Genomic DNA, 11,931 nt, shown 5'->3' on the forward strand with positions numbered 1-11,931 from the left:
GAAGGCCATCAGTTTAATTTTAGGTATACTCAGGAAAATCTCTCGGGGTGCCCAGCTACTGAGAATTAAATGGCTGAAACCAGGGCAAGAGGTTAATTGAAAAAGCTGGAAGCCGTTTAGGGCCTGAAAACAAATTAGCTTATTGGTTTATAAAAGGTCTCGGTCATAAATGTAGTTTTCCAAATTATATAACCTATTACTGAAAATGTTTATGAAGATACAACTGTGAGGGGCAAAAGAATGCCCCATTTGCTCAACCAGAAGTACAGTTTGACTTAGAAGCTAAAATTGATAATAAACTACTCAAAAGTTACATAAAATTGATAGTACAAAGTTCCATGGTTCTAACTTTGAGAACTTTAGAAATGCATGTAAAAATTCACAACAGTTTCAAAGTGGAAACTATTGAACTAGTTAACTAAAATAAAAGAACCGAAGCAGCAAATTTAGGCTGCTATATTTAGCCGGGAAAATCCCATTACTTGGAGATCCTCTTTCCAACCCAACCTCTTACAAGAGATTAAACTTGGAAGAGATCAGTCACTTAAAAAATAGTAACCCCCATATCCTTTTGGCAGGGCTGCCAAAACCTGTGTTAGATTATCTGAAATTAAACCTACCAAAATTTTAATCCCATACTTTTTCCCTTTCTATCTTGTGATTATGGATTATCAGGAATACATTAAATAACATCCAAAAGCTTAAACCTAGAGTTTTCTCTGAACTTAAGGGTTGTTCAGTATCCTTTCAAAGGTAAACGAAGAGGCTAACATCATTATTTTACTGTTACTTGATTTAAATATGTTCACAAAATCTAAATATAAACTTCATGTGCTTATAGCTCTAGTTCTTAAACAGCTCTAGAATCAAACTCAATTTTCAAAATCCCCATAAACACACGTATAAAGCCAGTAACATTTATATTAACATGTGAGGTGAAAGATATACTAATCAGCTTGATTATGGTAACCCATTTCATTTGATATAAAAACATCACATTGTCCCTTTAAATATACACAATTTTTATTTGTTAATTATACCTCAATAAAGCTGAAGAGCAAAATAAAATAAAACTACTGTATTTTTAAAAAGTGACAGTGTAAAAGTTTATAATACTAACAACTAAAAACTCATTTTTCTTTTTTTTTTTAATTTTTTTTTTAACGTTTATTTATTTTTGAGACAGAGAGAGACAAAGCATGAATGGGGGAGGGGCAGAGAGAGAGAGGGAGACACAGAATCGGAAACAGGCTCCAGGCTCTGAGCCATCAGCCCAGAGCCCGACACGGGGCTCGAACTCACGGACCGCGAGATCGTGACCTGGCTGAAGTCGGACGCTTAACCGACTGAGCCACCCAGGCGCCCCAAAAAACTCATTTTTCAACAACTGAATTCTACAGTAAAAGGAAACAGGCTTTAGAATCTGCCTGGACTATTACAAACCTTGTGTCCTTGGGGTAACAATGTAACCTTTCTGTACCTCAGTTTTCTCATCTGTAAAACAGGAGGAATACTGGTACCTACTTGGCACAGTTACTGTAAAGATAAAATGTGAGGGGTGCCTGGGTGGCTCAGTCCATTAAGCACCTGACTCTTCATTTCAGCTCAGGTCATCATGATCTCACAGTTCGTGGGTTCCAGACCTGCATTAGGCTCCACGCTGACCGTGTAGAGGCTGCTTGGGATTCTCTCTCCCTCTTTCTCTGCCCCTCCCCTGCTGAAGCTCTTCCACACGTGTTCTCTCTCTCTCTCTCTCTCTCTCTCTCTCTCTCTCTCTCTCGCTCTCTCTCTCTGTTGAAACAAATTAACTTAAAAAAATAAAAAATATAAAATATGATAACCTGGGAAAAGCACTAAGGTAGCTACCATCACCGAGCAAGAGCTCAATAAACATTAGCTTTTAAGGAAATGCATTGAAAAGCTACTCAGATAGACATGGAATGATACATGTAGTATCACGTTATAACCTTAAAGTAGCAAGCCAATGACATCCTTAGTTGATGCCCCCTAATGAGTTAATGTTATATAGACCATATTTCCAGCAAAATCTTTTTCTTGTTTAATAATTCTTAATATACTATTAAATTAAATTATAATTGATCTGTCCCTCATCTTACAAGGGGCTACGTCTAAGTAAGTAAGTGCATGTTGACTTGGTTCAGACATGTCAACATGGCCCAAATGAGATGGGACTCTAAAACAATCACCCTGATGATTTTAACAAAGTCCCTGGGATTGAAAACCAAAACCGAGTAAACATTGTTTGCAATAATTATTCAGCGTAGCCATCATCTTATTCACCAAAACGTCAACTCTATTTCTTTTTGCCTGGTTTTCTTAACAGCCAATATATCAAACATGCTGAATGCTGTTACTTCTCTGGATGCAAACAAATAAAACTTTAGTGTTTGCAAAATCTTATCATAATTTAACATTGGGATGTACTCCTAAAAAACTGTCTATTCCAGGAGCACCTGGGTGGCTCAGTTGGTTAAGTGTCTGACTTCAGCTCAGGTCTTGATCTCGTGATTCATGGATTGGAGCCCCGTGTCAGGCTCTGTGCTGACAGCTCAGAGTCGCGAGCCTGCTTCGGATTCTGTGTCTCATTCTCTCTCTGCCCCTCCCCCACTTGTGCTCTGCCTCTCTCTCTCAAAAAATAAATAAATATAAAAAAAACTTTTTTAATTGTTTATTCCATCTGCAGAACTTAAAACTTTGGCTTGAAAGGTAAAGTTTTCATTCAACATATGGATAGTCTGAGGATACCTGGCAGAATAATGTTTATCTTGGGCAGATATGCAAAGCTTTAAGCTAGACATTGAAGAGTTCCTTAAAAATCTTCTATAGTCAGATTTTATCCCTCCTCACACTCATCTTGAACTTTCAAGTCTGAGTACAACTGCAAAAATAACCAAGGAAACAGAAGTGGTCATATAACCCAACAAATGGGTAAAATCTTTGAGGGCAGTGGATCCTCGAACTGTGGTCCCCAGGCCAGTAGACTGAGCATCATGTGGGAACTCGTTAGCATCAGAAAGTGAGTGCAGGGGTGCCTAGGTGGCTCAGTTGGTTAAGCATGTGACCGCTTCACGTCATGATCTCACAGTCCATGAGTTCGAGCCCCGCTCTGTGAGTTCGAGTTCGGGCTCCGTGCTGACAGCTCAGAGAGCCTGGAGCCTGCTTCAGATTCTGTGTCTCCCTCTCTGACCCTCCCCGTTCATGCTCTGCTCTCTCTGCCTCAAAAATAAATAAACATTAAAAAAAATTTAAATTGGAAAAAAAAAGAAAGAAAGTGAATGTAGTGCTTTAACAAGGCTTCCAGGTAATTCTGATGCATACTCACATTTGGGAACCAGAGCTCCGGCTTATGATAAACAAGTTCTGATACTGAACGGTCTCAATATTCATTATAACTAACACTCCCTCACAACTGGGAGGTTCTGGGCACACATTTTTACCTTTCCCCCAGATATCAAAGTCAAGACTCTACCATGGAGCCAGGGCAAATTAACCTCCAACTCAGATCAGGAGGAGGAGAAGGCACACACACACACACAAAAAACTATAGCCAACACGAAAGGAGAGAGAGCTACCTGTCTAGAATGGCACAGTCTACTCAGCAGGCAAGGAGAAAAATATGAAAACTTCCAGATTTCTATTCCTCCAGTTTCCTGACTAGTATATTCCCATCCCTCAACTATGAGTAAGAATTTCTGAGAAATGACCTTTTGAAAAATACCAACAAAAGTAAATTGAAAATCGGTTACCTGAATAAAGCTCAGAAAATGCTAAGTGTTTAAGAACAACAACAACAAAAGTATAAATTTAAAGGACTTAGAGCTGGAAAAAAAACTGGTGGCAAGGTCTTTCTTTTTTTTAATGTTTATTCTTGAGAGAGACAGAGACAGAGACAGAGACAGAGCACAAGCGGGGAAGAGGCAGAGGGAAAGGGAGACACAGAATCTGAAGCAGGTTCCAGGCTCTGAGCTGTCAGCACAGAGCCTGACGTGGGGCTCAAACTCACGGACTGTGAGATCATGACCTGAGCTCAAGTCAGAGGCTTAACCGACTGAGCCACCCAGACATCTTGCTGGCAAGTTCATTTTTAAGAATTTTAAGAACACAATTTATAAAATCTCTTTGAAATTACATTCTTTCAAGCTTCGATAAATATGTACATTAAAAAATCAACAAAAATTAAAGTAATAAGGTTTTTGTTTTTAAATGGTTGCTCAGTCTATACTTAGGGAATATAATTTTCATGCAGAGTCTCATGCTAATGATAATTCACCTCTTTAATCTCTGACAATATTTATATAAACACTAACAACTGTTGATTTTTTATACGGTAAAATAGATATAACATGACACAATTTCTGCTTTTTAATTGGAAAGTTAAGATAATGCTATATAGTCTCTTTCTGAAAGTAGATAAAGATAAAAATTTGAAGAATATTAGGGACCTACCCTAGGTCTTAGAGAATCACATATTCTCAGTTCTTCAACCAGTTTTAAGTCTATAGCTCAATTTATTCCAATGGGAGTTTTAAACTAACATATAGTTAAGTACTTTTACTAGTTGAAATATCGAAATTTGGCCGAAATACGGCTGACATTCCTCCTGTGCAAGACCACACAGGCTTGAATAAATGGGAACCAATCTGCACAGGCATATATTTGATCTAGAACTGGTTCATTTGCTCCTGACCTCCTCCTCTCTCTGCACCTGGGAGAAACAGTTCACTAGGCCATTCTGGCTGAGTGCTCCTTCAGACCCCACGTCCTTAAATTGACTCTGACCCACCAAGAAGGTGTGGAGACAGAGGGCACATCACTATGGCAACTCCCCACAACAGACCCAAGCTGCTAGCATAGGACTCCCATCTCAGAAGTCACATGTTGATCCATCCCCCAAAAGATATGTGAGCAGATACTCGGCAAAACCTTATCATTTTATATACGGAAACCACAATCTTCCATCTCAGTGGCTGGGCTTGAACACAAACCGCCATTTAGCTGTGGTCACCGTATATCCTGGTCTTCCCTACACGGTCCAGGTTTATACTTGTTATGTCTGTGTAATTATTAGTGGTACCTCCTTTCTCAATAAAAAAACACTCCAGATTAAACAATGAATTTTATGGCCTCCTCCAGACAGGCCTATGTCAGGAAAGGGACAGGCATGAGAGACAAATGAGAGGCAAGTTTACTCATGGATGTTTGCAGGCCTACCGCTCTAGGCTACTTTCCATACTTTGTTCAGTGACTAGACACCTTTTAACAATGATCTTAAAGCCCAACTAAATAATTCTCCACTACAAATGTAGAACTAGAGGGGGTGCATGGGTGGCTCAGTCGGTTAAGCATCCGACTTCAGCTCAGGTCATGATCTCCCGATCTGTGAGTTCGAGCCCCACATTAGGCTCTGTGCTAACAGCTCAGAGCCTGGAGCCTGCTTCAGATTCTGTGTCTCCCTTGCTCTCTTCCCCTCCCCCACTCATTCTCTGTCTCTCTGTATCTCTCAAAAATGAATGAACATAAAAAAATTATTACAAATGTAGAACTCGGATGCAAAACAAACAGTAGGTCTCTTTCCTTCTGATCTCAAAGGTGTCCAGAACCATCCAAAGCCTACTCTATGTGAGGCATACCACTAGATGATAATAATGTGAGGAATCCATCCCTTTAACCAGTTCAGCTGTAGAATCATCACTTCCGAGAATTTTACCTCTAAATTCTTCCCCCCAAATGGCCCTAACTCTCCCTACTATGAGAGCCATACCAAATGGATTCAGATGCTCACACGGAAATGTGGCAAAAAGCGCACAGTGTCTGATGACTGCACTTGTCCATTCGACAAATGTTTATGAAAAAGATAGAAAGTGGCAGCCCTTAAACCTCTGAGGCCAAACCTCAGATGTGTTTTGTTTGGTCCAGATAGAAATCTTAAATGTTTAAAATAGTCGCTAATCCTTGAAAACGTAAAGTCATATATAAAAATCCAGACTTCCACTCTTAGGAAATCAGAAGCTCTGACAACACCAGGCCTGTATCTTTTTAACAGAGTTTGCAACTGGTGCTGTGTAAGTAAGTCCTTAAGAAATGATGGCCACTGTCTAGGCCTCCACAGTCCTCACTCAATCATTCCCAGGCATTTGAGTTCGCAACCACTTACATACTGCTGGAGATAATCCTTAAGGGAGCAACATCTGGCCTTTCAAATTAAGGATCCTCTGCCAGGATTCTCTATGTTCAGAGTAAACTGGAATCCATATCTTTAGATCAAAGACTTAACTGGGAAATGGCAATAAATAGGAAAAGTTGTGTTTTTTTTCTTTTATCAAAAGGACATATGGTTTCCACTGCTCCTACAGGATCAAAAGGGAGAAATGAGCCTAAGCATGTTATTATTTGTAAAATAATAGCACATTCAGCCTCAAACACCTAAATACATAATTAAGGTAAATAAAAGGGCATGTTTTTAATTGATCCCCTAACAATGAATCTGGGAGGGACTCAAAAGCCACAGTGAAGAATTCAAATTGCCATGACCCAACCCCCCCAACATAAATAAATTTCTACTATCAGTGAAATTAGCAATGATGTATCATGTATCACATCTGAACAAAATGACTTCAACATAAAGTACCAAAAATCATAAAACATTCCTCAAAGTCCTGGAAAATGCAACTTCTTCCTCCTTACCGACAGAACCAAAAAAATCTTAATAAAAATGGTGAGAACTTTCAGACACAAAGAACTGCTGCACTCCCATTTTGACAGGGGTGAAAGCTAAAAATAATCTTGGAACACATAAGCACAAAGTGATGTTCACTTTAATCATGGTTGGGATGTTTAGATTATCTGTAAAAAGGTATCTCAACATACATCTAACAGTGTCATATATGTTAAAACTGCTCACTTCATAATGGGAGCTCTGGATGTGGATATTAATCTAGTTTATAAAATAACTGATTAAATCTAAGACAATAAACTTTCATTTTCTTCAATTCAGCTACAGGCCTTTGGTGAAAAATTACTGGTCTTTCAATTACAGTCACTAAAATAATGAACTAAGGGGAGTCCAACTCTGGATTTCGATTCAGGTCATGACCTCCGCGGTTTGTGAGATCCAGCCCTGCATGGAGCCCTGCATCAGGCTCCACAATGACAGTGTAGAGTTGGTTTGGGATTCTCTCTCCTCTCTCTGCCTCTCCCCTACCATGCTCCCGCCCACTTTCTCTCTCTCAAATAAATAAACGTGGAAAAAAATAACGAATTAAGGGCGCAAAAGCCTTATTTATAGGATGTTTTTCTCCTTTGTTGTTAATTTCCCAGCTACCAAAGGAACTGCCACGTGTTGCAACTGAGACTATATTTAGATCTAGATAACATGACTTTTCTAAAGAATCTAAAGTACTTTGCAAACATCAAATAACTATTTTTAGAATAGCACTTTGGGGTTTATCATATAGTAAAAACGCTTTACACTTACTTTAAAACCAGTTTTCAAAGACATAATCACTGTCATAAGGTTTAGTTTAGATTCGTGTCGCCATTCAATAGAAAAGCGCGCCTGTTTTTAAGGAAGTAAAAAATGCACTGTTTGGTAACAGGCACCTCGATTTAGTAGACTTTGGGGAAATCTTAGAAAACAGATTTTGACCTCTTTTACGACACTGCTGTTTAAATCACCCAAGTTGATACTGATTCTGTCTCCAATAAGTGCATAAAAAAATTGCAAAAGGAAAAAGTTTTCTTTCCACTCAACGAATCTAAACGCAGATTCCTATTCTGCTCGCTGATAATCTGACAAGAGTCCGCTAACTTCTCCCTAAATCCCGCTCCGAAATAGCCTCCCAACTCCCAGACCAGCAGGTGCTGTGGTAACTAGGACTCCATGGTCCAAGTGGGTTAAGGTGCAGAACTCGACCAAGACCGAGAGCGAGTGCAGGGCCTTTGGGAACCCGACACTCTTCCTTGTTTTACACACACACACACACACACACACACACACACACACACACGGCCGGGTTTGCCATCTCCAGTCACACCCCAGACACCACTCTCCTCCCCAGACGCGCGCAGCTCGCTGCGTCCTCCTGTGGCGCGCACTCTCCACCATCCCAGGGACCACTCTCCGCCTCCTCCCCTCTCCCCTGCTCCTGCAAGGGTTTCATTCCCGCCGTCCAGCCGGCCCGCTAGCCCCGCACCCAAGCTCCCGACTCCTGGTCCTTGGGGCAGGAGGAGTGGACGCTGGAGCGTGCCACGTGGAAGGCGCGCGCCAGGAGCCCTGACCACAGGTCCTTCCCGAGGGGTCCCAAAGCCTCCAGCCCTGCTCCTCCACCCCGGGTGTGCCAGACCCGCCCCCGCGCCTCCAGACGCAGTCTTGCCTGGTTGGGGTCTGTAGCGCGGAAAACGTGGCAGGCCATCTGCGACTCGGGGTCGTCTGGCTGCGCCTTGATCAGGTAGGCAAAGTAGGTGAGATCGTGGCTGTTGTGAATGAAGCGCGAGACATGCTGTGCCTTGTGCTCGAAGATGAACACGGCCGGGTTGGGCTGCGCGGCCGCGGGGCCGACGCCCCCCGCGGCCCCGGCGCCGGGTGCGGGGACACAGCGCAGGAAGGGCGCGCTGAGCACCAGAAGCACCTCGCGGGCGGCCGGCGCCCCGCAGCCGCCCGCGTCGGGCTTCTGGCTGCGCCGCCGGATCTCGGCCATGAGCCAGGGCAGCATGGGCAGCGTGGTCCTGTGGTCCAGGCACGACCCCCCCACGTACCACAGACGGAACCGCTTGTCGCCCGGCTTCCCGGGGCCCGGCTGCGCAGGGGCGCCCGGCTCAGGCTCCAGGGGGTGCGGGAACGGCTCATCCTGAACGCAGCTGGGGGGCTCCATAACTCGCGCCTCTGGAAGGCACCGAGGCGGCCGGGTAGGCGCGCCGCGCCCCCAACTCTCGCGCCGAAGGCGCCGCCGAAACTGTGCCAACTGCCGCACCGGCGCCCGCGCCCGCGCCCGCTTTTGGCACGGCGAGACACCGAACTCCGCGCTTCAGCGGCCCTGCCCCATGCGGCACTTCCCCGGGCGAGGCTCGGAGACTCGGGCGGCGGGCACGGCGGGAGCGCCCCGCGGCCGGACTGGCAGGAGAGGGCGGGTTAAATCGTCATCCTCCTTCCTCGGGCTAGCGCCGAGGGGCCGAACTTCCCCCTTCCTCCGCCGAGGGCCCCGCTCTGCCGCCGGCCGCCGCCTGCTCCAGCGCTGCAGAGCCGCTGCGGCCGCCGCGCTCGCCTCGGGCAGGCGGAGGGAGGCTGGCTGGGCGGGGAATGGGCTCTGGGCGGGCGGGGTGACTTGGGGCGGAGCTGACTCCTACCAGGGTGACCGGCTGTCACCTGGAAGGTCGGGGCCGCCGGGCTTCGGAGCGATCAGCCGTGCCTCAGGAAGGGCGTGCGAGAACTGTTCACTGGAAAATAACCAGACCCAAACGTGGCCACGCTGGGCCGCTCCCCCAGCCGTCGCCGCGGCCCAGCTCGCTGCTCCTCCTCCCGGCTGCTCCCGTCCCTCCCTCGCTCCTTCCTTCCTTCCAGGCTGCTACTTTAACCGAGCTGCTACCCCGCCTCCCGTCCAGCGGGCGGAGAGAGCCTGGCCCCTAAAAGCTTTTCGGTGAAGTCACCTCTCCGCCTCTTCCTCCGGCCCCTGTGCCAGCCCGCCCTTCCAATCCGCCCCTGGGGCAGCGACCCCGCTGCAGGCCCGGCCACTGCCGGGATCGACTCGCCCTCTCCTTGGTCCCCGACGTCTCGGTCCTCCCGCGCGTCTCTGCTGCCCCCTGGAGAGGGGGCCCCCTCTCAAGAGGGCGTTGGGATTTCTGGTTTTTTGAACAGCATTTATTTGCGTGGCTTCAATTCCTTCTGAAGCCTGCGTAATAAGTTCTGAATCTTATTCCAAACAACATCCAAAAGAATCCTATTTTATTCATTCTACATACCCAGCTCAGAGGTGTAGAGATTTCTCACTCTTTTATGTGCAGTAATCTGTAGTTCCACGGAACTCGAAAGACATTTAAGGGATAATTTGATCATTCTAACTTTAAACCAGAAAGAAAAATATTTTTTTCATTTGAGCAAATTAGATTCTCGTTCTTTTTACTCTTACTGAATTGTAATGAATTCGATAAGAGGTAAACAAAATAAAAGGGAAAGACTCTGAAAGTTCCCACCTCTCTCCAAAGTACTTACAGGAAGAATGAAAATCCAAACCCAAAGGTTTCTCAGTGTTTTCAGTTTAATGATATTCTCACTTTCTGTAAAGCCTTGAAACTATTTTTTATCCATTTTATGTAAAATGGCTATGGTCAATTGTCACTTTTCCTGTGTTCAATTTCTGGGTACATCCTGGTGATTTTATTGGAAATAAACATCCGAGCTCCAAGATGGAGACCTTATTAATTGTTTAGGTTTAGTCATTTGATTTAACCACTCTACCACTTTGTGCAAAATAGACCCATGTCCTCAAGAAGCAGTGAAAAGTTCTTGGAATGTAGATTGAAACCTTCTAGAACCTTACCAGTAACTCTCTTATTCAGATCCCATTTTCCTAGGCTACATATGTGGGATCCATAAAAGAGAGGGAAAAAAAAACAAAGATCTGGGGAGAGCATCGTTCCACCAAGTCAAACAGCTTGGGAGCTGGGATTGAGTTCGAAGTCCCAGCAGACCATTTCCTACTGGTCAAAGAAAGTGAAGCAATAAACTTGCACTCATTGATAGAAAAACAGAAGAATTGTCTTTTATCATTGCCTCCTGCTCTGAAAGCCTTTAGCCTTTTCTTTGTAACTTTTTTGTCATGCTTGTCTTAGTATGCATTGAGTATTATTACTGCTTACCAATATCTGATCCTCTCTGCATACCGATACAAGAGAAGGCAGCTCTTCTCTGCCCCTTAAAGTTGGGCACGGTCTTAAGACTTGTTTTGGCAGTGATGACTTGGGCTGCATCTTAAGCAGAAGGATTTAATTGCCAGTAGTCTCCACTCCAGCCCCCTTTCAGCTCCAGGGATCATGGAAACATGTGCATATGGAGGCTGCTTGTAATCAATGCAGCCCAGAATGCTGAGCCAGCACAAAGAGGAGAGCTGTCCTGCAAGAAAAATATCTCCTGAATAGTCTTATAGGCATCACCACCTATGACATCCACCTTCCATCCAACCCAACATCTACTTTTTCCCCTACTCACACATCCAGACACCAGACATCACCTCCATCCCCAACCGCATACCGGGCTCACTCTCCATGGGGCTTCACAGGTGCCTTCCTCTCCCTATTGCTCTTCCTGTCGCTCCACAGCTTGAACTTCCCTCATCCTTCGCTACTTGAGTGTCCATTCATTAAGGCGCAACTCAAAAGTCACTCTTCTGTGAAGATGTTTCTCACCCATCCAGAGTTAGCAGGCCTCTCTTTGCTCTTTTTTAATGCATTCCTCTATTATAGCTCTTAACGCATTCTTCGTAATTCTCAAGTGATTTGTCTGTGTCCCCCACCACAAAGAGGGCATCTTGAGAGGGATTATTTTTTTGGCCCATATTTTCCTCCAGCAAGGTAGCCGACATGTAATAGGTTCTTAATAAATGTTGAATGAATGAACGAATGAATAGCAAATTAGAATTTAAGAACCCGAAGATTCAAATGAGAGTTTTAATATCATAGAGGTGATGTACCAAGTGATTTAGTTAGCTAATTTCATAAACATACTAAATGTATCTACCAGCTAATTATCAAGTACTAGAAAATAATAGGATGCCTCCCAACAGTTGTAATGGAGCTCCGAATGGAGTGGCAAATAGAGCGCAAGCATTCGTGACTGAATAAAATTTTGAGATAATAACAGGGTTTTCCCTCTATTGTTCCTTTGTTCCCTGTGACCTTCCCTCAGCCCAGGCAGCCAGG

General features: G+C 44.4%; 1 protein-coding gene across 9 annotated transcripts in view; it reads right to left on the minus strand.

The window, feature by feature from the left end:
• The window catches only part of TBC1D4 (TBC1 domain family member 4), a 190,509-nt gene extending 178,814 nt beyond the window's left edge, over positions 1 to 11,695 (minus strand). For 8 of the 9 annotated variants that reach the window (XM_045054507.1, XM_045054504.1, XM_045054500.1 and 5 more), the window contains exon 1: positions 8,394 to 8,925. In XM_045054507.1, the coding sequence (XP_044910442.1) occupies positions 8,394 to 8,891 (498 nt within the window). In that variant the 5' untranslated portion in view covers positions 8,892 to 8,925. Of the gene's footprint in view, positions 1 to 8,393; positions 8,926 to 10,872 lie in introns of those variants that run through there. The other variant, XM_045054508.1, reaches the window with a different exon arrangement.
• Between the last annotated feature and the right edge of the window lie 236 nt (positions 11,696 to 11,931).

This window comes from Felis catus, chromosome A1, assembly GCF_018350175.1.
Source record: "Felis catus isolate Fca126 chromosome A1, F.catus_Fca126_mat1.0, whole genome shotgun sequence".
Lineage (NCBI taxonomy): Eukaryota > Metazoa > Chordata > Mammalia > Carnivora > Felidae > Felis > Felis catus.